The following is a 24,773-nucleotide window of genomic DNA, read 5'->3' as shown; positions in this document are numbered from 1 at the left end:
CCCCAGCCCAGCTCTAGCCCCCCCTCCGCCAGCACGCCGTCCCCGGGGAAAAGTGGAGAGGGCGAGGAGGAGAGCGGGGCCGTGGAGGGGATCGGTGGCGCTTCCCCTCCATCGGAGCGGGGAAAGGCAGGAGCGCAGCGTCCCACGAGACATGAGCGCCCGCGCCGGGACTGCCAGGGCGACGGGGACAGGAGTGTCCCCGGACGAGGCAAGAGGATGGAAGGTGGCAGAAGACCCCGTACTGCTTCTGGTGAACCCAGGCACAGCATCGGGAGCCGTGCTTCTCCAAGCCCCCGCGCTGCTCAGCACGGGGAGGGGTCCATCCCCTCCAGCCACCCCCGGAGAGGAAAGGGCTCACAAACCTCCCTCCGTGGAAAAAAAAGCACCATTTCTCTTTGGGTCCAAGTGTCCACGGAGCGGAGCAGGGCGGCCCGGGCGCAGGCGGTACCCGGCTCCCCGCCTCTCCCCGGGAAGCGGCAGTAGCAGTGAGTGCGGGCAAGGGCTCAGGCCCCAAGGCCACGAGGTGTCGGTGGGAGTCCCGCTGGGGCGCGGCACGGCTTTCCTCGGGCACCCGGAGAGAGCTGGGGGTGGCGGGGAAGGGGCAGGTGGAGCGGCCTCGGTCACGTAGTCCTGGTCGAGGTGAGGAGATACGAGTCCATTAAAAACCACTTACTGCCAAACTCCTGCGGGGAGAGAGGAGAGGAGTGGTCAGAGCAGCCCCGAGCACCTTTCCCACCACCTCGGCCCTCGCACTTCTTGAGGGGGACCCCCGAGACCCCACACCACGGCAGCGCCCTGGCACCAGCTCACCTGTCTCAGTGGTGCCGGTCCCTCTCTCTGTCCCTGTCCCGATGTCGCTCGTGCTCCCGGTTCCGCTCCTGGAAATAGTCCTCGTGCCGATCCTCGCTGTGGAGCAGGTCTCGGTGTCGCCGGCTGCTCTCGCGGGACCGGCTGGGAGAGCGCTCCCGAGACCGGTGTCTTTTCCTGGGGAAAAGAAGAAAAAGCTTTCGGTCACCTCCGGGAAGGATCTTGCCAGGCTGGGGACAGAGACAGTGAGCAAAGGCCCAAGATGGGGTGCAACAAAGTCACTCCCACGCGGCTCCAAGCCCCAGAGGCGCTGGTACCTGGAGGAGCTGCTGCTGGCACCCGTGCTGTAGGACTTGGCTTCGATGCCGTGCAGACAGTCTTTGAGGGACGAGAGGAGGACGCGGCACCGCTCGTCGTTGGCGACGCGGGACTGCTTGATGACGGCGATGGCCGTGAGGAGGGTCTCGATGGCGTCGCTGTAATCGCCTGGGGGAGCGGAACAGGGCTGAGGGATGCGGACCTGCTGCGGGATGGTGGGGGGGTGGAAACAGGACACGAGGGGCGTGGGGACGCGGTCACCGTTACCTGCGCTGGCGCCGGACACTGCCTTGGAAATGGCGCTGCTGGAGATCGCCCGGTTCCTGTTCATGATCTCCTCAAACTCCACTTCACTCACAGGGGGAGGTGGCGGGCCGAGCTCCCGGCTGCGCAGGAGGCACACGCGGGGGTCAGCGTAGCTCCCCCCCAGTTTGGTACCGTAGCCCCCCGCCCCTCCGCCCCATCTCACCTGCTGTGGTTGTAAGGGGCCATGGCCTTGCCGTAGGTGTCCGGTGGAGGACCCAGGGCCGCGCTGGGTGGGGGGAAGAAGGCGGGGTTGAGGTGCAGGGCAGGGGGGACAGCCCCCGGGGGTGGCACGGCCAAGTGGGGGGGCAGTCGAGGTGGGGGGGGCATGAGATGCTGGTAGTGGATGCCGGGCGGGGGTGGGGGGACGCCGAAGCCGGAGGAGAGGGGCGGTGGGGGCGGCATCGGCGGCGGGGGCAGCCCCATGAGGGGCAGGGCAGCGGGGGGGCGGTTGAAAAAAGGCAGGACAGAGGGGGGTTTCTCCACGCGGGCAGGCGGCAAGGCATTCTCCGTCGGCGTGGCACGGCCGTCCACCGAGTCCACGGAGTCTCGGGAGTGAGCCCTCGGCGGCACACCTGCAAGCGGCACAGGAAAGAGCCATGAGTCGCGGCCGGAGGGCCTCCAGGTCTCGGAGACTTCCTCCTCCTCCTCCTCTTCCTCCCCACCCGCAGCAACCGGCACAAGGACCGTCCTCTCCCGCAGCCCCATGAGGTCCGGCCTCAGGAGAGCTCAAGGTGCCCAGAGAAAGATCCAGCCAGCCAAACGTAGCCTCCGCTTCCACGTGCCTCCAAGAGGGTACCAGCTCTCCAGCAAGACCCCAGCTGCCCGCACGGCACCCCGGGGACGCTCGCTCTCGGCCAGCGTGGCTCTGCGGAAGCCACCAGAGCAAGCAGGTTACAAGGACAGAAGCGAAAAGCCACAAGAAATGGCGAGAGATCCCCAGCAGAGAGGTTGCTGGGTCCCGAGTCCCCGAAGACATTAAACGACCCAGAGAGCCTGCGATCCGCACACAGGCTCAGAAAGGCCTGAGCGCGGAGGAACACGAGGGGACAGAACCCAAGTGCCAACAGCAACGGAGCTGCTGGAGGAAGGAAAACTCTGTGCCCGTCTGCCCTCGAAGAGAGGGACAGGAACCCTCGCTGTGTCTGAAGAGACTTCAAGGATGAGACAGGAGAGGTACAACGGAGGACACTGCCTCTGCCCCAGCCCCTCGGGGGAGCCACGGCTCCCCGCCGGGCCTTGCCGCTCTGACAGCCATCAAGCAGAGCACCGTTCGAGCGCCAGCGCTGCCGAGCCGGCGGCAAGGGTTCACACCAGCTCAGCAGTGCTGACGGCAAGGCCCCTGGGGACAGACCGAAACTCGACGGCAAGGCCCCTGCGGGTGCAGACCGAAACTCGGCCTCCCTGTGCCCAGCGAGGCGAGGGGTGGGAGAAGGGAACACGCCCTGCTCCACCGAAACAGGAGGGCAGGTCGGGACGCGGTCTAACAGCGCACGGTGCTGCCAAGCAGTGGATCACCGTGGGCACTGGAGCTGAAGGGAGGGTGCGAAGGTCACAACTACCCCACTGCAACTCGGCCAGGGCGCTTAGAAAGAAGGGCTTTCCTTGAGTGAAACGAGCCACGGGATCTACAATGACCACAGCTGGCCAAGACCTCCTCGTACACGCTCCTGCCAAGACAGTCCCTGCGGCTCCGCGGAGCCCCCCGGCACGGGGCTGGGGCGTCACATCGCTGCGGAGTGAGGCGAGGACCACCTATTGCCATTGTAGAAAGCCCACGGCCAGGCCCCAGCTGGAATACTGCGTCCAGTGTTGGGCACCTTACCTCCGCAGGGATGGACAAATTCTGGAGGAGATCCAGAGAAGAGCTACTAATAGATATGGAGGGTCTTAGCTATGTTGATAGGCTGAAGAGCTTAAGCCCATTCAGTTTGGAGAGGAGGAGGAGGAGGCTACGAGGGATCTTCGCAGTGTGTGAGCACCTAAAAGGGGATCATAAAGACTCGGGTCAGGATCTAATCAGACTCAGCAGCAACAGGAAACAACCCCCAGAGACTCCTGGCAGTGTCCTCCCACCCCAAGGTCTCGGTGGGTTTGGCCTGACAGCTCTGCTGGGGATCTGCGGGGCCCGCGGGAGCTGCCGCACAGCGTGGAGGCCCCCCCACCCGCGGCGTGCCTTCGCCTCCACTCACGTTTGCGAGCCTGCGCCTCGAACTGTGACAGGTTCTGCCGGGTTGCCAGCCTCACCTCCACCTTGTCCCCGTTGAGGATTTTGCCGGGCAGGAGCTCCAGGAGTTTGTGGACTGAGTTCTCAGAGGCGACCACCACCTCTGCGTACCTGCGGGAAAGCCCAGCGGTCAGCCAGCAAGAGCCGGCCCCAAGCAGTTCACCCCCTGGTAGGGGGTAGGGACCCCCCTGCCAAACCCCAAGGGGCTCCATCCATCCTCGCTGGCAGAGACCACCCAGCACCTCCTGCTGCCTTCCCCTGCCTTGTGTTAATACGACCGCCCCGACCCTTTCCCATGCCGTTGGGGAGTCTCTGCTTTCCCATCCCAGCTCCAAGCGGGCTGTGTGTCACCTGCGGCCAGCCAGGAAAAGCACCGTCTGTCCCCTCATTCCCCCGAACACAGAGGATGCGGCCGCGAGGGCCTGGCTCCCCCCATTCCCCCACGTCTTTCTCGGCTCTCACCCTTTTGACTGGCCATTGGCTCGGTTTTCTGCAAATTTCAGCTCCACTACGTCGTAGACACCAACCGAGCGGATGGTCTGGATCAGCTGCTGGTCGGTCGTCCACTGTGGGGAAGAGGGGAGAGGCTGGCGTCAGCTCACGCAGCCATTTGCGGGGCCCCGGTGCCCCCCAGCTAACCCACGCTCATGGAGCTGGGGCAGGGCACTTGAGCACAGACACCCTCAGAGCCCATACAGGGAGTTTTAAAATCAACCTCGAGTCTGAAACAGGCCCTGGGCACGGCTACCAGAGGTCTCTCTGTTCTCTGGACAAGACAGAGCCTTCCCAGAACTGTCCCCGTATCCGTCAGGAGAAGGGGGCTCGCCCGCGCAGCCCCCAGGAAGGCAGAGCCAAGCAGGGGCAGCAGCCGGTGCGAGGGGGGCACTACAGCTGCTGGCCACTCGTCCCAGACCGGATCTGAAGCCCCTCAAGGCTACAAAACCCTTTTCCCTGAGGATCACAAGGTCAAGCCCAGCTCATGACCCAGCTTGGGACACTGAGTCAGCATGGACTGAAGAGGAACAGCACCCCCAAAAAGCCCTGCAATCCCTCGGGGGTTTCTCTGGAGGGCCCCCCTCTGCATACGCACCACAGGAGACCCAAACCGCCCACACAGGAGACCCCCTCGGCAGGCGAGCACGGCCGGGCAGCGATCCCACTCACCCAGGAGAAGCTGCCGACGTAGACGGCGGCTCTCTTGTTGCGCAGCCCGCTGTACGTGTACAGGATGGCGGGAGATTTGTTGTTGGGCTTGGGGGATGGCTCCTGGCGGATCTCTGGGGGTGCCTCCGAACTGCTGGTACGGCTTTCGGGGGGCTGCGAGCTGGCTGCTAACACGTCGTCGTACAGGTCCATCTGATCAGCATTACTGAACTCAGAGTCCTGCGAGGGGAGAGACCGTGAGCACCTCTGCAGAGGGGAGACCCCGGGGATGAAACCACGGCTCGGAAAGGGACTTGTGGGCTGTTAAGAGCCTAAACGGGACTCTGGAGGCCTGCCCCGTTCTGCTGGAGTCCTCCGACACCCCCCAGCACTGACCGTCCAGCAGAAGCCGACCACCAACCACCACAGGAGATGCTTAAAAGTCATCTCAAGCTGCCGCTCTGCCGCAGGTGCCCCGCCGTGCCGGGGCCTGCGGATGAACGACGCCGGAGGTCAGGAAGCCTCCTTCGCAGTTTGCAAACCAGTCATCCCAATCCACCGGGAGCCGGCGCGCACGAGCTCTTTTGAGGCAGCACAAGCTGAGTCCGAAGGTTTAGTGCCCAAACCACTTGCCTCGGGTCTGTTCGCAGCTAGGAGAACGTGGTGAATCACTGCCATGAATGAGCCCAAAGCAAGCAGATCCGGTGCTGTTATCTCTCACAAGCCAGCTCCTCTTGCCCGGAGCCCTGTCCCCTCCCCTCCGTGGCATGCTTGGTGTGTCCCCTTTCAGCCCTTCACTTTTGCAAAGACAACTCCCTGCGCTTCCCCCCTGGCCCAGCAGACCCGTCTCGGCACCGCACTGCTCTTCCTCACTACTCCACCGCACTGCAAAAACAAGCCGTGCCCCAGGCTTATGACCACCCCTCGCTCGTGGAATCCACCACAGCATCTGCTCTTCCACCCGGCCGACGTGGAAGTCCCTCTTGCACATCTCCAGTCCAGCTGCCCAGCTCTCCGACTGGCCGAGCATTGACACAAGCCCCACAACAACGGGATCGACGTCTCCTTTCCCCAGCAATGAGGATTACCAATGCCCTAAAGACAGGGCGACAGGCTCTGCTTTGCGATGCTTGACATAACCCTGGAGCATTTTTACACAGAAGGAGGCAGACAAGAGGGGAATACTCCACGAAGCAGAGCCATGAGGCTCTACCTGACTGGCAACCAGCGCTGACTTGATTTTCCATCCCCCAACTTCAACTACAAGCCTTTTGCTTTTCCGTCCGCTCCTCTGCTGAGCTCCAGCACACGCCCCGCACGAGCAGAGGACCAGCTCACCGGGATGTCCTGAGCAACGGGGCAAGATACAACTTGCTGCTCCGGGAGGCTACCAGGAAGAAGCTCACCTTTTGTAAGCGTGCGAGGGCAAGAGTTCAGCGTTAGAAAACCAAACGCCCTCGATGGACGAGCCTCTCGCTCCTCAGCGGGCACACACTTCACGACGAATCCAGCCTGGGGGTTGCACACCCATCCTCGAACCCTGCTCGCCTCGGATATGCCACCGCAAGCTCACTGGTTTTTGGGCCAGCAGAGCCATCTTCAGGGTAGGAGCTACACACACCGTCTGCACACACAGCCACAGGCATGCCGTCTCCCCTCCCCTCGGCAGCGCAGCCTTTCACGGCACGCACCAGCCGCCGAGGAAGCTTCTGAGCTGCGAACTCAAGTGTCCTAGATCTGCCTTCCAATTCCCACTCTGTTCCGGGCTATATTTAATTTGGAGTGTACAGTGAGTGCTGTGTTTACTACGGATCTTCAGACTAATTGCTCACCCGGATTCAGCATGCGCCGAGCATCGTTTCAGGCTACAAATTACTACGTTAGTACCTGTCCCACGGGAGCAACGCACAGGTCCCGGGCAGCACAAAAACCAGAGGCTCTGCTCCCAAATTTTTAATTCCAGGACTTCAAAGGTAGTTCGGACAACATCTTCTGATAGAGATAGAGTGAGGTGGTTAAATTAAATCCCCTATGCTGTGATGGTCAGGGAACCACACGCATACAAACACAGCCCTTTGTGAGCTCGGGGAGAGATGGGGAAGGGTGCTCAGCACACAGCTTTCAAAGGGTCATGGAAATATAAAAATCAAACCATTTTCCCCCAGATGCTTTTCTTGACAGCGATGTCCGTTTTTAAGGCAAGTTGTAACTTTTGCATCCGGCTATTTCAGCTGCAAGGCTGATAAAAAGGTTAGAAGAATTTCAACAGGGAGCAGTATTTTTGTACTCATTCTCAAAACAGCTCAACTGTTTGTTTAATCCGCCTCCCACACTCCTACCCCCACCAAGCGCCTTTGGACACGGCCCAAGGCTGGAAGGTTTCTGCCTGAAAGTTTCAGAAAGTTGAGAACAAAAATAGAAGGAAGGCTAGAGGAGAAATCGCTCGGAAGCCCTCCGTTATGCTACTGAGGGGATGCTTCAGCTTGGAAGTTTTTAAGAGATCCTCTGGGTCCGTTCCGTTTTTGATGCTCTCTTTTCAGAACTAACAGCCTGATGGGAAGACGGTGTAGGAGTACTCACAGCCCAAGCGCTCACAGTCCACTCTGCTGCTCTCTGCCCTTGCCGTCGCACTGAATTTGCAGACCGTCGCTCAAAACACGCGGTAGCGAGAGGCTTCTTGCATCACCCGCTGCCCCGCCAGCTAACACCTTCGCTGCCATTCAAACGCCGACAGGGCAAACGCGCTCTCAACCCAGGCGTGACGCCTTGCGAGGTGCGCGGGGAAGAAGCCGGGCGCTGTCGGCAGTAATTACCACGCGTGCTGTGGGATTTGGAACCACGTTGGCGTCCCTGGTGTGCCACAGGGACCGCAGGGCAGCCAGGGCACCTTCCCACCACGCTTTGATCCCACGCGCGGCACCGCGCACAGATTAACTCTGGGTTTCTTCCTGCCGCAGCACAGCCCGAGGCGAGCGAGATGCTGGAGTCGGCAGCCTTGATAATCACTTCCAGCTTTAAGAAGCTTCCATCTACTTGGTCGTGTCAAAGATCTTTTGTGTCCTGTCCCCCAAACCCTCCAGTTAAATCTTTCCACGCTGTTTCCCGCTTTGCAGCCAGGCTTGCTCCGTCCTCCACTCAACGCTCCTTAACTTCTTTATTCCCAAAGATCCCCGAGACTTGACCGAGACCAGACCAGAGCCGTCAGAGACCCTCTCAGTTCCCCAGCAGACATTCCCACGTCAACTCAAGCCACTGCTTTTGTCACTCTTCCTGCTCCAGGCCTCCCAGGGGCCGAGCCTTCGCGGGAAAGCCTACCTGCAGGCACAGGCAGGACAGGCAGCACTGGACCGTCACCGCAGAGCGCCCGTGAAGCAGCAGCAGAGTTCTCCTATTAAGTCCTCTCACTTATCCGGTGCTCATCGGTTGTCCTCCGAGACATTACAGACTTTCCAACTCACACCCGCCAATGTCACAGCTCTCCTTCTCCGGGCAGAAGACACCACGTCCACTTTCACCGCTTCCCTTTGGTGTTCAGAGTAATTGCCATAAATGAAGTTTCCTGGTTATTCTGTGCAATTCTAAACTTCAGCCCAACGACCTCCACGCATTTTCTTAATCCGCACCTTCCACCCTTATTCCCGCAGCTATCCAGCTCTCCCTTCCGCTCCCAAGTCCAGCTACCCCTGTTTCCCGATTCTGTTAAAAGCGAGTTGCATGAAAACACACAAATTGAGGTCATTCCTAAGCCAGAGCAGTTCCGTTTGGTCCCAGCACTGTACTAGATTGTTTGATACACGGAGAAGCGGGTTTATTCCGGGAGTTTTTCAGGAAGGATGCAGGAAGCAGTATTTCAGAGTCGGAGGGTGTCCGGGCAGGGATGTCCACCTGCTACAGGCAGCACAGACCTTTTTGCAACTCACCTTTCTAGTGAGGTTCCCGTTATTTTGGCAACGTTACAGCGAGCTCGGACCCTGCCCTTCTCCAAGGCAACTGCTCTCAGCAGAAAACTCCTACTTCTCCCCAGGCAGCTGGAAAGCACCCCGCAGTCCCCTCGGCTCCGAGGCAGTTAGCACCGCTTCCGCTCTTCCCTGACGGTCTAACCCACGCCGTGTTCTCACCTGATAACCTCCCGCCTCCTCAGCACAAAGCATTTATCGCCCTCAGCTCCTCTTCAGCCCTCTGGGAGCTCACGGCCATTCCTTCCTCCGCGTGTTTTTGTTTGCAGTTCGTGCAGCTCCTCTAGCGCAGACCGATTTTCCTCCACGGGCTTTCCACAGCAGTTTTTAATCTTTGAACACCTGCGTTCACAGCCACTCTCCCGGTTCCCTGAACTCTCTAAAATCTGCTGCTCTAACAGCTACGCACACCCCACTTCTCCGTCACGTCTTCCTGCGAGTCCCTTGCAGCCCCGGGGCGGGAGAGGTGGCACACGGGCACCACTCCAACCACAGCGACTCCCACCACGGCTTCCCAGCCTCGGCAGACCCACAGGTTCGGGGCTCTGGGTCCCCTCACCGGGCAGTTCCCCGGCAGTACCTCTTCCAGTTTGGATTTCTCGTATCTCCAACCAGGCTGGAACTATCCCCTTCGATCCCCGCTCGTCACTGCCCTGGCAAATATTCTGGTCCAAAACCTGCCTCCCCCTCCCAAACATTCTGTGACCAACCACATGTTGAACCTCTGGTGAAACCCGTGGAAAGACCCCTTTATTCCCGGCTTGAGATGACAGCCACCAGGATTTAGGAACGGTCCCAGCCCTCGGTTCCCCACAGGGACTCTCCAACGCTGCACCACCCTTTCCCGGGCACACCGGTCGCACCTTCTGCCTCCGCTCAGTGCGTCCGCGCCAGCCGGCGGGTACGTCCACGCTAACCGCTCCATCGCCTCGCTAATGAGTTGGCCGACGCCGGTTACGGTGCTCTCCCCCCACCCTCCCCCACAAAAGGGGGAATCTGTAGCCCCAGCCCCGCGTCCGGACGCGCCGCTCACCTGGTTGAACTCCTCGTCGGCGTAAATATCGATCAGATCCACCCCCTCGGACATATTTCCAAAGACGGGAGCAGGAGCCCGGGCTGGGACCGGGGCGAAGCAGGAAGACGAAAGGTGCACTGCAGCGGGGCGAGGGGGGAGAGGGGGTCAGCGAGGCGCTGGGGACCCAATCTGCCCCCCACTTCCCTACAGGGACTAGCCACCCCCCGGAGGGGCCCACAGCCCCAGCCCAGACCCCCCCGGGGGCCGCAGAAGCCCCTCACCCTCTGGCTGGGACCCACCCGGGGGGCAATCCCACCCCAACACCCCCCCTCGCTAAGTGCCACCCCCGGGGGCAACGGGACCCCGTTTTCCCCAGACCTGACCAACCCCTGGGGGGCAACAAACCCCCTCGGGGGGCAACAGCAACCTGCCCCCCCACCCCCACGGGCCAGAGCCCCTCCGACCCCCCCAACCCAAACCGAGGGGCACCGACCCCCCCAACAGCGGCGTCCCCGGGGGGACCCCACCGCGCCACCAACCCCCCCACCACCCCCGCGGTCGCCCGAGCTGGGCCCCCCCCGGGTCAGCGCCGCCGGCCCCCGGCCCAGACCCACCCCCCCCCCCACCGGGGGCGAGACCGCCATATCGGCCCGGCGCGGCCCGCCCCTGCCGAGCGGCGGGGCCCGGGGCGGGGGTGTGTGGGTGCGTGTGAGGGGAGGGGAGGGGGCGGCGGGTCGCGGTCCCCCCCACCCCCCCGGCCCGGCCCCCCCGCGGCCCCGCCCGTTACCGCCAGCAGGCCCCGAGCGCGCGCGCCAACCGCGCTCACCGCCACCGCCAGCGCCGCCGCGCCACGCCACGCCCCTTCCGGTTCGCGCCACGCCCCTTCCGGCCCGCCCCGCCGGGCCTCCCCCCCCCGCCTTCCTCTCTCGCCGCGCCATAGAGTTGGGCCGCCGCCCGGCACAGAGCGGCCCGGGCGGAGGATAGAGGGGCCCGGCGGGGCCATGGCGGCGGCCAGGGTGAGGGTGGGGGGTTACTGGGGGCGGTGGGCCCGGGGCAGGGGGAGCCTGTGGGGAACCAGGGGTCTGGGAGAGGCGGGGGGGCGAGGGAGGCCCTGCGGGGTCGGGGTTGGGGGGGGGAGTGTGTGGGGTGGGGGATGGGGGGCAGCAGGGCCTGGGGGGGGGGTGGGATGGGGGATGGGGGGCAGCAGGGCCTGGGGGGGGGGTGGGATGGGGGATGGGGGGCAGCAGGGTCTGGGGGGGGGGTGGGATGGGGGATGGGGGGCAGCAGGGCCTGGGGGGGGGGTGGGATGGGGGATGGGGGGCAGCAGGGTCTGGGGGGGGGGTGGGATGGGGGATGGGGGGCAGCAGGGTCTGGGGGGGTGTGGGATGGGGGGCAGCAGGGTCTGGGGGGGGTGGGATGGGGGATCGGGGGCAGCAGGGTCTGGGGGGGGTGTGGGGTGGGGGGCAGCAGGGTCTGGGGGGGTGTGGGATGGGGGGCAGCAGGGTCTGGGGGGATGTGGGATGGGGGATCGGGGGCAGCAGGGTCTGGGGAGGGGGCTATGGGATGGGGGTATTTAGGGGCAGTAGGGTCTGGGGGGATTATGGAGGGATTAGGGGCAGCAGGGTCTGGGGGGGTGTGGGATGGGGGATTGGGGGCAGCAGGGTCTGCGGGGAGTGTGGGATGGGGGGCAGCAGGGTCTGGGGGGGTGTGGGATGGGGGGCAGCAGGGTCTGGGGGGGTGTGGGATGGGGGATCGGGGGCAGCAGGGTCTGGGGGGGTGTGGGATGGGGGGCAGCAGGGTCTGGGGGGGTGTGGGATGGGGGATCGGGGGCAGCAGGGTCTGGGGGGGGGTGGGATGGGGGATCTGGGGCAGCAGGGTCTGGGGCAGGTGTGGGATGGGGGATGGGGGGCAGCAGGGTCTGCGGGGAGTGTGGGATGGGGGGCAGCAGGGTCTGGGGGTGTGTGGGATGGGGGATCAGGGGCAGCAGGGTCTGGGGCGGGTGTGGGATGGGGGATGGGGGGCAGCAGGGTCTGGGCAGGGGGCTATGGGATGGGGGTATTTGGGGGCAGTAGGGTCTGGGGGGATTATGGAGGGATTAGGGGCAGCAGGGTCTGGGGGGGTGTGGGATGGGGGATCGGGGGCAGCAGGGTCTGGGGCAGGTGTGGGATGGGGGATTGGGGGCAGCAGGGTCTGAGGGGGGTGTGGGATGGGGGATCGGGGACAGCAGGGTCTGGGGGGGCCGTGTGTGTGCTGGGGATCTCCCCGTCCCCGCTGTGCTGGAGCAGCCAAGTCTGACGTCCCCCACGCCGTCCATGTCCCTCTCACAGCTCTGCTCCCTGCCCGGCCGGGCTCTGTGCCGGCACGTTTTAGGGCCGGTGTGCCTGCACCGTGGCTACCGCGGCGACTCCCCGACGGACTCGGGGAAGGACGTGCTGGAGATCCCATTGCCCCCCTGGCAGGAGCGTCCTGATGAGCCGCTGGAGACCAAGAGAGCCCGGCTGCTGTACGAGAGCCGGAAGAGAGGGATGCTGGAGAACTGCATCCTGCTCAGGTGAGGTGTGGGGTGCCCGTCCTCCCTCCCGGCTCCTCAGCCACCCTCCGCTGCTTGTCCGCCTCCCCACTGTCTGTCCTTCCTCACAGCGCCCTGAGAATTTCTCCCCTGCAGACAGGGGCGGGCAGGGATGTGCTTTACAAGAGAGATAACATCAGCCCTGGAGAGCTAAGGGAGAAAGGCCAGTCGAGGTGAGCTTTAGTTCAGCTCCCTAAAGACGTCACAGGTTTTTAATTAACAGGGAAGAGCCCCAAGCATTGCAGGAAAGAGTTTGGTGGGGTAGTACATCACCATAATCCAAAACCTAAGGAGATGTGATGTTGCGTAGAGGATAGACAGCGGACAGGAGGCTGAGCTGTTGAGTAAATCACCACAAGAGCTTTGCTCCCGTAGGATGCAGTGATCAGTGTTGCTGCCAGGCAGGACCGGGCAGAGCCAGAGGCAGCCGGAGGCTTCGGAGGAAGCTCCTAGCTGATGGCTGAGCCGAAATCCTTTGGGAAGGATGCATGTAATTTCTGGGAGGTATGAACGAGGCAAGGCCAGTCAGGTTTCGGGACTGAAGTAGTCATTAACAGAGAGCAGGCTGGGGCTGAAGGCAGGTTGCTTTGGACCCAGCTCCTCTGTGTCTTCTGGCATCATGTAGAGAGTTGGGCACCAGCCGCAGTCGGGAGCGGCATGCCAGCCCGGCTCTTCCTCCAGTCACCCACGCTCATCCTCATATGCCCTCTCTCCAGCCTCTTTGCGAAGGAGAACCTGAACCGCATGAGCGAGCAGCAGCTGAACCTCTATGACCGGCTCATCAACGAGCCCAGCAACGACTGGGACATTTACTACTGGGCCACAGGTACTACTGGGCTGCTCCGACACCGGGGCACCGGCCCAGGCAGCGCCGTGGCTCTGGGCTGTGAGAGCTGGACTTGGTGGGGTGAGCGTGGTACCCGTCTGCTTCGCAACAGGACGGAGCCATTCTCTTGCTGCCCCTTTCTGTTTTTACCGCAGAAGCAAAGCCCACGCCGGCCGAGTTTGAGAATGACGTGATGGCCATGCTGAGGGAGTTTGCCAAGAACAAGAAGAGGGAGCAGAGGCTGCGGCAGCCGGACCTGGAGTACCTCTTTGAGCCACCCCGCTGATGGGGGTTCACCTTTTCCCTCCCCATCCCCTGGAGCAGAGGAGGGGCACGGGGCCCTGTGGAAACACTGATGCTGCTGCCCTCCCCATGGCACTCCTCCTCTGGCAGCGGCTCCCTCGGACTCTCAGGGCACGATGAATAAAGCCGTGGCTGCTAGCCCTGCCGCTCCTGCTGCCTCCCTCCTGCTGCGTCGTGGGCGCAGGGCTCCGCTCTTCGGCGGCGTTGGGAGCGGGTGCTCAGGGAGGCAGCGGCAACCTGAGCTCGCTCTGGCACGTGCCAGCTCGCCACTGGCTCCAACGCCTACCTGTCCCTTCAAAACCCTTTTTTTTGGGGACCCGGGGAAGGTGGCCCCACACCTGGGGGACTGCGGTCCCCCTCTGCAGGAGGTTGGAGTGGGGCATCCCACGGGGTATCCTGCTCCCCGGTGCCTTCTGTGGGGTGTCCCAGCCGGGCCAGTGGTCCCCAGGCAGCGCTGACAGTCCCTCTGTGGCCAAGGTCCCCATGTGTCACCACGCCGGTTACCCCGGGAGACGGCGTTGCCATCCCAACGCCTGCTTCCGCTGGGACATTCCACAGCCACCCCTGCCTCTGGCCCTCAGAGCAGGCTGGGAGCTGCTCTGGGACAGCCCAGCCATGGCGTCCGCCTGTCCGTTTGTCTCTCCCCGTGCTCAGCTGCGGTCCCTGTTGCAGGGCTCGCCTGCCGCGGGGCTGGGCACCGGCTCCTCCTCGGCGAAGGCACGCACTGGCGGAAGCGCCGACCTCATGAACTTCTATGCCACGAGCTACGCGGTGGCCTACGGTACGGGGTCCCGAAGGTGTGGGGGGGGACACGACCCATTCCTGGGGCTGAGCCCCTTCTCCCCACTGTCACCCAGGCCAGCCGCGTTTCCGTCCCCGCCTCGGCTACCACACCGGCACCGGCTACGTGTCCAACAACCACTCGGCCATCTCCTGCCTGCTCCGCCCGCACAACGCAGCAGCGGGGTAGGTACCCTTGCTGGGGCGGAGGGGGGACAGACACACAAGTTTTGGGGCCACTCCGTCACAGCCACGCTGGCCTCCCGCCGCAGCCACTGCCAGGACACCGCCACGTCCACCACTGCCGAGCACTTCAAGCCCTTCCGGTTCCCCGACGGTCGGAGCCTCCTGCCCCGGCAGGTAACCCAGCGGGGGAGCGGGTACCTCCAAGAATCCTCCCTTTCCCGCCTCCTCACCGGGGCGGTGAGTCCTGAGCACGCGTGGCATCTCCCCCCGAACGAATCAACCAGGGAGCGTGGCACCAGGAGCCGCCGTGCCGGTCCTGCCCAGCCAGGTATGGTTTTGGGGGTATCGGTGGTCCCGGGGCTGGCTCCCACCCCAGGAGGGTTTGGGGGTGTTGGTAGCCCTGGGGCCAGCTCCATCCCCAGGGGGTTTTGGGGTGGCAGTGGTCCCAGGGCCAGCTCCAACTCTAGGGGGTTTTGGGGTATTGGTGGTCCTGGGGCCAACTCTGACCCCAGGAGGTTTTGGGGGTGTTGGAGGACCCCTGCCCTGAATCGCCCACCCCTGCCCACCCCCAAAGGCAAGGGGGACAGACAGGGCACCCAGGCTGTACCCGGCACCGTGACACCAGGTAACGCCGTGGCTGGCTGTGGGGCTGAGTGCAGGCAGGGCTGGGGACAGGGCTGGGGACAGGGCTGGGGACAGGGCTGGGGACAGGGGGGCTCCCCTCCTGCCCCCTCTGCTCCCCACAGATATCCTGCGGAAGATGACCGTTGGCACCAAGGAGCAGTCGGGCTTCACCAGGGCCACCCGGAGGAGCGACGGCATCCTGCCAGCCCTGCCGGGCCAGCCCGTGAGCCCCAGCCCCACCGGGTCCCCTGTTCCCCGCCAGCCCCCCATCCCCTCTGCACCCCAAGGGACACTTTCTCTCTCCCGCAGCTCGGCGTTAGCGTCACCACAACGGATTACCTGCCCTCTGCGCACAGCCGTGTAAGTGGGGCGAGGGGAGGGGGTGGCGAGGCGAGCCCCCCCCGGCAGGCAGGGTTGGGGCGTGGGGCAGGGGACACGCGTGTCCCAGCAGCCCCATCTCCATCCTCCGGCAGGGTGGCGAGACGCTCCCGACGCTGCCGGTGGGCTCTGAGAGAGGCGGCGGGTTCAGCCGGGAAGTGCCGGGCTGCCGGGGCACGGTGGTGAGCAGGACCCCGACCCGCTGCCCGTCCCCGTGTGCCCTCCTCGTCCTCACCCGCTGTCCCCCATGCAGGGCTTGCCCGTGGTGGGCCACTCCGTCCCGCTCGTCTCCCAAGGGCTGCAGGCACCCCAAGTGACCCGGGCCAGCCCGCTGGGACAGCAGGGTGCTGGCAGGAAGGTGGGTGCAGGTACGGCCCCGTCCCCATCCCCGTCCCTGCGGGACTGTGTACCCAACCCACCTCCATCCCCCAGGAGCCGTTGGGGTTCACCACTAACCACGGCCAGTACGTCACCCCCCACCCGACCTCGTTCCCCGCAGCACCAGGTGAGTTTGGGGTGACCCTGGGGGCGGGGGGAGTGGGGGTGTCATTGCCCCCCAGCCTCACCACCCCATCTCTCCTGGGTTTTCCAGCCCGGTGTCAGCCGAGTCCAAGCTGGACGGTGAGACCCGTGGGGGGCATCCAGCAGCACCCCACCAACTTCAGCACCAACAGCCACCCCACCGGGCTGGGGGACATCGTCGGCCACCCCCAGCATGGCCCCCCCGGGGTGGCCTGAGGTAGTGCTGCTGCACCCCGGGGGTCCCAACCCCGGTTTCTTTGGGGACCCCCCCCAGCCCCTGGGAGCACGTAGAGAAATAAAGTCCCAAAACAGCCTCCCTGAGCACAGTGTCATTGTCACTCCTGCCACCCCCGAGACCCCGTGGAGGGGCTGTGGCTGCCCCCAGCCCTCGCTTTGGGGGCTGCCTGCACCCCGAAGGCTGCCAGGAGGATTTGGGGGGGCAGGGGTGCCGCCTGGGCGGCAGCCGCTGGAGGGCTGTACGAGCCCGGCTTTCCGGCACCGGCTTTGGGATGACACAGCTGATTTGCAGTCGGGAAAAGCCGGGAAGGGCTGGCTGGGGTGGGCAGCGGGAGGAGGAGGAGGAGGAAGGAGCCCCCCAATCTCTCCGGCAGGACCCAGCAGGGTGGGCAGCCACGGCACGGGGGGGGGGGGTCGCTCGGGGTCTGCATCCGAGCCCTCCCTGGCCGTGGGGTGTGTAACCAGGCGTTGTGGGGGGGTGACACCGGGGAGGGGGTGACGGGGCACCCGGGGAGGGGGTGACGGGGCACCCGGGGAGGGGGTGACGGGGCAACCGGGGAGGGGGTGACGGGGCAACCGGGGAAGGGGTGACGGGGCACCGGGGAGGGGGTGACGGGGCACCCGGGGAAGGGGTGACGGGGCACCGGGGAGGGGGTGACGGGGCACCCGGGGAAGGGGTGACGGGGCACCGGGGAGGGGGTGACGGGGCAACCGGGGAGGGGGTGACGGGGCACCGGGGAGGGGTCTGTGGCGTCTCCCCGGGGGGTCCCAAGGGCTGTGGGCGATCGCAGAGGGACCCCCCCCCGGCCCGGCTCCTGGGGGCATGCGGGCAGGGCAGGGAGCGGGTGCCGCCCGGGGCGGGGCCAGGCAGGGGCGTGGCCGGGGCGGGGCGGGGGTGGGGCCGGCGGGGCGCGGCACCCGGTGGGCGTGCCCTCCGCCCAGGTGCCCCCAGGGGCGTGTCCCTCCCCGCCGCCGGGCCCCGCCCCCGCGCTCCCATTGGCTGCGGCCCGTTGCCGCGGCGACGACGGCGGCGTGGGCCCCGCGGCGGGGATGGGGAGCGGCGGCTCGGCGGGGCGCGGGGCGCGGCCGGCGGCGGCCGAGGGCCCGGAGGGCGGCGAGCAGCGGCTGGAGGTGCGGGGCGGGCGGGTACCGGCGGCCCTGTGGGCGCAGCGGGGGCTGCGGAAGCTCTACCTGAGCGGCGCGGGGCTGCGGGAGCTGCCGGCCGAGCTGGCGGCCCTGCGGCACCTCCGCACGCTGGCCCTGGACGGCAACGAGCTGCTGGAGGTGCCCGAGGCCCTGTGCCGCCTGCCCCGCCTGGCCCACCTCTACCTGGGCCGCAACGGGCTGCGGGGGCTGCCGCCCGCCTTCGCCCGCCTGCAGAGCCTGCGCTGCCTCTGGCTGGAGGGCAACTTCCTCGCCCGCTTCCCCCGGGCCCTCCTGCGCCTGCCCGACCTCCGCAGCCTCCAGCTGGGCGACAACCGCCTGGCCCGCCTGCCCGCCGGGCTGCCCCGCATGGCCGGCCTGCGAGGCCTCTGGCTCTACGGCAACCGCTTCGAGGAGTTTCCCCCGGCCCTGCTGCGCATGGCCCACCTCCGCGTCCTCGACCTGGACCGCAACCGCATCGCCCGCTTCCCCGACCTGGCCTGCCTCTCCGCCCTGCGCCTCCTCTCCTACGACCACAACCCCGTCCGGCAGCCGCCCCGCGTGGGGGATGCCGTCCGGCTGGTGGGCGACGGGGCGCAGGAGTTCATGGAGGCGCGGCAGGAGCGGCTGCAGAGCCTCCAGCGCCAGGAGGAGGAGGAGGAGGCGGCCGCCATCGAGGCCCCACCGGTGGCCCCCAGGGACGGCTCTCCGCTGCTGGAAAATGGGGAGGGCGGCTTTACAGCCCTGCCGGGCTCCCCGGGGGAAACATGAGCCACCGCGCTGCGGCCAGACACCCGCAGGGACGCGCCGCAGAGGGATGGCAAGCCTCCACGGGGCTCCCAAGGAGAGTACCATCTCCCAGCTAGGGCTGGGGAAGAAGGACGCTCACAGCCTCCACACGAAGAAAAACAGGCGGTCCGAGGACCGGCGTCTCCCAGCTGGGACAGCAAAGAGCTTCTGCCTGGATCTGCAGGGCTCAGGGGTCACCGTCGGGATCCACAAGCCCACCTTAGAGCATCCCACGTTAACCGCAGGGTGCCTCTGATGGGGGAAAGGGCCCTCTGACGGGTGACCCCACTTGCCTGCTGGACAGGCAGCACGGTGCTGCTGGGAGCCGGGCGTCCCCACGATGCCTGCCCACGAGCACGGGGACCTTCCTGCCACGCGCTGCAGCTGCCCCGCCACCTCCACACGCGTCCTTTGCTCCTGGCTCCGTGGGGCAGGACGGGAAAAAGCAACACCGTTCGCATCTGTTCCTCACGGACCCCTCGTCACCCTGAAGAGCAGCAAAGTTTGAGAGCAAAGGCACAGACCCCTTCTCACCACCGAGTCCCCCCCCATCCTGCTGCTGGAATTGGGCTGGGGGAGAGAGAGTTCTCCACCGGGCTCTTCCCGGCCGTCAGGTTTGGGAAGGAGCCGATGGAAAGCCCACCTGGGCACAAGCGCTGCCCATCTCAAGCCTGGGAAGGGTTTTGCATCTGTACGGGAAGAGGATCCCCAGTTCCGGCTCTGTCTGCCCCAAAACAGGGCACCGAAGCCTGGGCTGCCGCCTCGTCCTTCCTCTTCCCTTCCCCGAGTGCTGTTTGTACCAAACTCAAGCAATAAAAAGCACAAACCCAAGAAAACTTGGCGTGAGAGAAAGGTGATGGGGTGGGTTCTCTGGGGGGGCTGCGGCACGGAAGGGAGCAGTTCAGGAGCAGCTCGAAACGCAGCGACGCATCCTGGTGCAAGACCACCGGCTCCTCTTATTGTCAAGATTCGAGGGAGTCTTGTTTTCCTCCGCCTGCCTCCGAGCCACGCTCCCACTCTCCACCGAGCCATCCCGGTGTGGCAGGGGAGCTCGGCCACACCGGCACCGAATGCTCCCTCCGAGGGCTGGGGCTTGCTGGAGGTTTCAGACCGCGCATCCGCTTTTAATTGCGAAGGGTTTGGGTTTGGTGGCTGGGAGGCAGCCAGCGCTCCCGCCACATCCTCTCCCGCACTGACGGGGTGGATGCTGCCCAGCTTTTCCCCCCCCTTCCCCTGCTCCGTGGCTATTTTGGACGCGGCGGAGCATCCTCATCTGCGGGATGCGTGGGGCCTGTTGGTGCCAGCCCCTCTGAGGAAGCTCCCGTGTTTCCAGCGGTAACGAGGCCCCATTTCCATTCCCACTTGCGGATGGTGGATTTGGGGCTCGGCTGGAGCTCGGCTCGCTCTTCCCCCTCGGGTTTGGGTCTGTCCGTGGGGGACAGGTACAGGCTGTCGGTCCCTCCTGCCACCCTGCGCAGCCTTCACCGTTGTGGCTTGTAGCGGGCAGAGCACCCTGGTATGGGGCACCCCGGGGTGCTGAGCACAGCAGCGGGTGGCTCCCAGGGGTGCACTGGGGTCATGCCACCGATCTGGGGTGCTGCTGCTTTGCCTGGGGAGACGCTGCTGCTAATTAGTAGATAATTACCCATCGGCCCGCAGGGTGCTGGCCCTGGCAGAGACCCCCCCCAGGACACCGAGCCCCAGCTGCGAGACGCATTTCTGCCTGGCACAACCCATCTGCTGCCACCGGCTCCATGCAGACCCCTGCCAGCCGGGCTGCGCTCGGCAGGGCGAGGGGTGCAGGTGGCCCTGGGTGCCATCAGCCTGTCCCCGCAGCAGGGGCCGGATCCAGAAGCTCTGACACCTGGGGAGGGAGGTCCCTGCCCCCCTGCAGCCTCTTCCCCCCGCCCCAGCCTCTCGCAGCCCCGGGTTTCACGCCCTGGCTGGGGAAGGAGCTGGGTTGGGGTCCAGGCGCTGCGCTCGCGTGACACCGGTGGCAATCGGCGCGGTGACACGAGGGCCGGGAGCTGCCGCAGTCAGCGGAAACCTCACACGTTTCTGCTACGCACAAGTATTTTGGGCATCATCGAGCCCCCAGCACCCAGCGAGGCGTGTGTGCAGTGCATCATCCATACGTCTGTCTCTATATATATCCCTGCCTACTCTCCCGTCCCCGCGTACAACGGTTTGTGGCCTCGCCGCAGCTGGGATCACGCTGCTATTTCCATCTGCTCCCGCTGGCTGCAAACACAAAGGAAAGGGCTCGGGGATCGCTGCGGCTCGGACCGGCTCCGTGGAAGAGGAGCACCGGGATCGCCGCACGGGGCCAAGCGCCTTTTCTTTTTGCTGCGTTCAAAGATGCAGCATGACAAAAGAAACCCGGCTCCGGTGTAACAGCCCAGACAGCAGCCAGGCTCGGTGGCACTGCTGCCCTTGGTGGCTTGTTGCTGCCAAAATCTCCAGGTTTGGCTCAGCTGGACGTAAACCAGAGCCTGAACGGGTGCAAGCAGCAGTGACCTACTCTCCACCGGCACGCAGGAGCGGGCCAGGGGACAGCCTTGTCCCCCGCTGTCCTCTGCTGCCACCAGCCACCTCTAACACTGCGTCCCAGCGCCTGGAAGGCGGATCCGGAGGGATGCTGCCCTGGGCACAGAGGACACGGCTCTCCCGCCATCCCCGCGTTTGGAGTTTCCTTTATTTATTCAAGACCAGCGTTGAGTGAATTATTTAACACAGCCACTCGAGCCTTCGCGGTGCCAGCCAGCACCCCGGGCAGCCCCGTGCCCCCTGCTTCGCCAACGCCCAGGATGCGGTCCCCCGCCTCCGCCCGCACCCCAAAAGCCATATTCCAGTCCCTACCCCGCACGTCACCCCCCCCGGGACCCAGCCCAAACCCCCCTGCACACCCCTGCCCGCCCGGGACAGGCACTCACCCTTCTGGCACGGGGACCCGCTGGCTGTGTCACCCGGCTCGGTGCAGGCTGGGGCTGCCAGCATTGTCCCCCGGGGCTGGGGGACCCCAAAGCCCCCCCGGGACCCCAAACCCAGGCAGGCTCCCGCACTGCTCCTGGAAGGCACCTCACCGGGAGAAAGAGCTTCTTGCTAGGGCTGCTCTTAATGAACCCTCATTAATTGCCCTCGTTACCTGCCCTCGTTAGCAGGCCCAACCCTACACCCTCACCTTGTGTGCCCCCCCCCCCCCCGGAATGTGCCCCCCCTTCACCAGGGGGTCCTCGAGCATGGGCTGTCCCACCCTTCCCCCTCGTTGTGCATGCAATGGGGGGTGCTCAGTGCTGGAGGGGTGCTCGGTGCTGGGGGGGTGCTCAGCGCTTGGGGTGCTCACTGCTGGGGGGGGGGATGCTCACTGCTGGGGGGGGATGCTCAGTGCTGGAGGGATTCTTGGGGGGGGATGCTCGGTGCTGGGGGTGGTGCTCGATGCTGGGGGGATGCTCAGTGCTGGGGGGGTGCTCGATGCTGAGGGGTTGCTCGATGCTGGGGGGGGTGCTCGGTGCTGGGGCAGCGCTCAGTGCTGGGGGAGGATGCTCAGTGCTGGAGGGATGCTCAGTGCTGGGGGGATTCTCGGGGGGGGGATGCTCGGTGCTGGGGGGGATGCTCGATGCTGGAGGGCTGCTCAGTGCTGGGGGGGATGCTCGGTGCTGGGGGGGGATGCTCAGTGCTGGGGGGTTGCTCGATGCTGAGGGGTTGCTCGGTGCTGGGGCAGTGCTCAGTGCTGGGGGAGGATGCTCAGTGCTGGAGGGATGCTCAGTGCTGGGGGGATTCTCGGGGGGGGATGCTCGGTGCTGAGGGGGTGCTCGGTGCTGGGGACATTCTTGGGGGGGGATGCTCAGTGCTGGGGGGGATGCTCGATGCTGGCAGGGGTGCTCAGCGCTGGGGGGGATGCTCAGTGCTGGGGGGATGCTCAGCACTGTGGGGTGCTTGATGCTGGAGTGGGATGCTCAGTGCTGGGGGGGTGCTTGATGCTGGGGGGTGCTCAGTGCTGGAGGGATTCTCAGTGGGGGGGGGTGCACAGTGCTGGGGAGGGATGCTCAGTGCTGGGGGGGATGCTCAATGCTGGCGGATGCTCAGCGCTGTGGGGTGCTTGGTGCTGGAGGGGCATGCTCGATGCTGGGGGGGTGCTCAGTGCTGTGGGGTGCTCAGTGCTGGGGGGGATGCTCAGTGCTGGGGGGATTCTCAGCGGTGGGGAGGGATGCTCAGTGCTGGGGAGGGGGATGCTCAGCACTGGGGGGATGCACCACGCTGGGGAGGGATGCTCGGTGCTGGGGGGGATGCTCAGCGCTGTGGGGTGCTTGATACTGGAGGGGTGCTCAATGCTGGGGGGGGGCGGTGCTCAGCCCTGGGGTGATGCTCAGCCAGATGCAGGTGACACTGTGACCCCCGTCCCCACTCTGACCAGCGCTCGCCGCGGGCACAGCTGCCGGGGGACCACAGGAGCTGTCCCCCACGTCCCCCCCCAGCCCAGACACGAGGCACACTGGCAGTTACTGACTGTCCTTTATTACTGAGAACAGGGGCTGCCTCCAGAAAATGAGGGGCCCCGCTCCCCAAAAATAGGATTCTGCAAAGAAGGCGCCCCGACCCGCGCGCCCCGGCCCTCGCCCCCCAGCTCCCCACGGCGCCAGCCCCGGCCTCTGCTGCCGTTATTGGAAAAGGGGGCAGCCGGCCACGGCCACCCCCACGCAGCAAAGCCACCGGCAGCGGGGCGGCATCGCCAGCCGGGCATCCCCTTGCTCCAGCCGCTCGCCGGCCGGTCTGGGCTTTTGTCTTTAATTTTTTTTGTCTTTTTTTTTTTTTTGTCTTTTTTTTTTTTTTTGTCTTTTTTTTGTATTTTACACACCAGTTGGATGTTACCGTCACATGAAGAAGAGAGATACCTGAACAAGATAACGGCTAAGAGCTCTAGAGTTAAAAATGAACACACAAGCCCCGGGGAGCCGACCGCAGACAAGAAATCCTTCCCGGAGGAGTGGGGTGCCCAAGGGGCGACGGGTGGGCACCCACCTTGGCACAGCCCCACCAGCACCCAGGCTGCCCCCGCCCATGGGGAGCCCCCGGGGCTGGGGGTGCCCCGGCACAGCCCGGCACGCTGCCCGGCTTTGGGGTGCCCGGGTCCTGCCGCCCCTTGGCTCTGGCCCCTTCCCCAGGTATGTAAATCTCTTCTTTTATGTTAAAAAAAGAGAGAATATGATAAAAATACAAATGTCCCTAAAAGCATTATTATTACTGTAGTAGCAGTATTATGACTTCTCTCCAGATTGTCCAAAATCGTCTTAAAGAGGGACTGCGGGGGCTGCCCAACCCTTCCCGGCTGCCACCACGGGACGGTCCCGCTGCCACCGTGTCCCCAGTGGCTTGTCCCCACATGGCCCCGGGCTGGCAGGGACGTCCCCCTCGCAGGAGAAGGAACAAGCAGCCGGGCACCCCGGGGACTTTTGGGGGGTTCTGGTACAGGGTCCCCCCATGCAGTGGAGAAACCCCATGGAGAACCTCAGGGCCTCGGCAGGTGCCCCCCCCCGCAGCACCCCGGGGTGCCTGTACATGGGTTGGGGAGCGCTGCAACGCAGGGATGACAGCGACGGGGTGACACGCTCTCACGTTCTCACGCAGCCCCCCCTCAAGGGGACAGCCCGTGGCCTCGGTGGCACCCGGGGACTGCGGCTTGGTGGGGTGTCGGTGTCCTTCCCGTGGGTGCAGGAAGGGCGAAGGGCGGCGGGTGCCACGGGGGGAGCAGGAAGACTGAGGATGGGGGACTCCTGGCCAGGCAGGGTGGTTCGGTGCCGGCTGCCTTTGGGTGTCCCTGCGCCCGCGGGTGGCCGCGTCCTACCTGAGATGGCTGCGGAGGCAGCAGCACCCACCTCTCCCCTCCTCCGTGAGGGTGCGGACGATGCCCCTGCGAGCAGAGGGAGCTGCGAGGCCAGGGGCCGACGGTGCCCCCACCCCGGCCAGCTTGGAGGGGCTCTGCTTACCCGGCACGGGGGGCCGGTGGGGCACCCCGGGAGCCCCCACAAGGACACACACACGCTGGCCACCGCGTCCTCCCCTTGTGCCAGTCCTGGCAGAGCAGCCAGACACCAAGAGGCCGCGGTGTCACCTGCCGGGGATGGGGACGGGCAGGGACGTGTCACATCACAGCCAGCACTGCTGTGGTCCTGCCGGGACCCACGTCCACCGCGGTGAGCCACCACTGACCCCGCCAGCACCGGGCACTGGGGAGGAACCACAGGGCGTGATCCCGCTGGGTGACCCCATCTGTCACCCCCCAGGAGCTGCCCCGAGCCCCTGCGCCCCATGGGGCTCCCGGGCGGGTTTGTCCCCGCTTTGGGAAGCCCCTGTCCCGGTAGCCTCAGCCCCGGGGAGCGGGCAGGGGTCCGGCACGCGCATCCCGGGGGGAGTTGACAGGGAGATGCAGGCATGGCGGGGATGCTGCTGGCACCGCTCCTGCCAGGCTGGCTGGCCCAGGGGATGTCACCAGCCCAGGACAGGGACAACAGTGCTTGCTCCATCCCTTATTCCCCAGGGACCCCAGCGCTGGGCACGGGGCTCATGGGGGTCCCGGACCAGCCCCGGTGCCTGGGTCAGCCCGGCTGGAAGGGGATGCTCTGGGGCTCAGCATCCCCCCGGGGGGGCCA

At 65.5% G+C, this 24,773-nt stretch overlaps 4 protein-coding genes across 4 annotated transcripts; 3 read left to right on the top strand and 1 right to left on the bottom strand.

The window, feature by feature from the left end:
• Nucleotides 1–531: 531 nt before the first annotated feature.
• On the bottom strand, nucleotides 532–10,581 carry CPSF7 (cleavage and polyadenylation specific factor 7). The gene is made up of 10 exons (XM_059825883.1): nucleotides 10,557–10,581; nucleotides 9,788–9,906; nucleotides 4,820–5,038; nucleotides 4,118–4,221; nucleotides 3,621–3,766; nucleotides 1,595–2,003; nucleotides 1,393–1,511; nucleotides 1,125–1,293; nucleotides 811–984; nucleotides 532–683 (listed from the first exon to the last, which is right to left on the bottom strand). Exons 2-9 carry the CDS (start codon nucleotides 9,839–9,841, stop codon nucleotides 816–818), a joined length of 1,389 nt encoding a protein of 462 aa, XP_059681866.1. The 5' UTR covers nucleotides 9,842–9,906; nucleotides 10,557–10,581; the 3' UTR covers nucleotides 532–683; nucleotides 811–815.
• A 186-nt stretch (nucleotides 10,582–10,767) lies between these two features.
• Nucleotides 10,768–13,613, top strand: SDHAF2 (succinate dehydrogenase complex assembly factor 2). The gene is made up of 4 exons (XM_059825915.1): nucleotides 10,768–10,785; nucleotides 12,097–12,320; nucleotides 13,055–13,164; nucleotides 13,320–13,613. Exons 1-4 carry the CDS (start codon nucleotides 10,771–10,773, stop codon nucleotides 13,448–13,450), a joined length of 480 nt encoding a protein of 159 aa, XP_059681898.1. The 5' UTR covers nucleotides 10,768–10,770; the 3' UTR covers nucleotides 13,451–13,613.
• Nucleotides 13,614–13,950: 337 nt separating this feature from the next.
• On the top strand, nucleotides 13,951–16,210 carry SAXO4 (stabilizer of axonemal microtubules 4). Its single transcript, XM_059826084.1, has 9 exons — nucleotides 13,951–14,248; nucleotides 14,325–14,433; nucleotides 14,520–14,761; nucleotides 15,180–15,280; nucleotides 15,367–15,417; nucleotides 15,531–15,617; nucleotides 15,689–15,793; nucleotides 15,868–15,940; nucleotides 16,028–16,210. Exons 1-9 carry the CDS (start codon nucleotides 13,951–13,953, stop codon nucleotides 16,171–16,173), a joined length of 1,212 nt encoding a protein of 403 aa, XP_059682067.1. The 3' UTR covers nucleotides 16,174–16,210.
• A 1,034-nt stretch (nucleotides 16,211–17,244) lies between these two features.
• On the top strand, nucleotides 17,245–18,108 carry LRRC10B (leucine rich repeat containing 10B). The gene has a single exon (XM_059825896.1). It carries the CDS (start codon nucleotides 17,245–17,247, stop codon nucleotides 18,106–18,108), a length of 864 nt encoding a protein of 287 aa, XP_059681879.1.
• Nucleotides 18,109–24,773: the final 6,665 nt, after the last annotated feature.

The sequence above is a fragment of the Gavia stellata genome, chromosome 17, assembly GCF_030936135.1.
Source record: "Gavia stellata isolate bGavSte3 chromosome 17, bGavSte3.hap2, whole genome shotgun sequence".
NCBI classification, from domain to species: Eukaryota; Metazoa; Chordata; class Aves; order Gaviiformes; family Gaviidae; genus Gavia; species Gavia stellata.
Note: the sequence above shows the minus strand (reverse complement) of the source record. Positions and strands in the feature narration are given on the sequence as shown.

Excerpts from the sequence above, each read along its gene's own strand:
- CPSF7 (XM_059825883.1), bottom strand. The coding sequence starts at position 9,841 with ATGTCCGAGGGGGTGGATCTGATCGATATTTACGCCGACGAGGAGTTC. Across the intron at positions 2,004-3,620 it reads CGAGGCGCAGGCTCGCAAAC|GTGTGCCGCCGAGGGCTCAC; the intron begins GTGAGTGGAGGC and ends TGCCGCTTGCAG. Across the intron at positions 985-1,124 it reads GCCAGCAGCAGCTCCTCCAG|GAAAAGACACCGGTCTCGGG; the intron begins GTACCAGCGCCT and ends TCTTTTCCCCAG.
- LRRC10B (XM_059825896.1), top strand. The coding sequence starts at position 17,245 with ATGGGGAGCGGCGGCTCGGCGGGGCGCGGGGCGCGGCCGGCGGCGGCC.
- SAXO4 (XM_059826084.1), top strand. The coding sequence starts at position 13,951 with ATGTGTCACCACGCCGGTTACCCCGGGAGACGGCGTTGCCATCCCAAC. Across the intron at positions 14,762-15,179 it reads TGCCGGTCCTGCCCAGCCAG|ATATCCTGCGGAAGATGACC; the intron begins GTATGGTTTTGG and ends TGCTCCCCACAG. Across the intron at positions 15,794-15,867 it reads AGCAGGGTGCTGGCAGGAAG|GAGCCGTTGGGGTTCACCAC; the intron begins GTGGGTGCAGGT and ends TCCATCCCCCAG.
- SDHAF2 (XM_059825915.1), top strand. Across the intron at positions 12,321-13,054 it reads GAGAACTGCATCCTGCTCAG|CCTCTTTGCGAAGGAGAACC; the intron begins GTGAGGTGTGGG and ends CCCTCTCTCCAG. Across the intron at positions 13,165-13,319 it reads CATTTACTACTGGGCCACAG|AAGCAAAGCCCACGCCGGCC; the intron begins GTACTACTGGGC and ends TTTTTACCGCAG.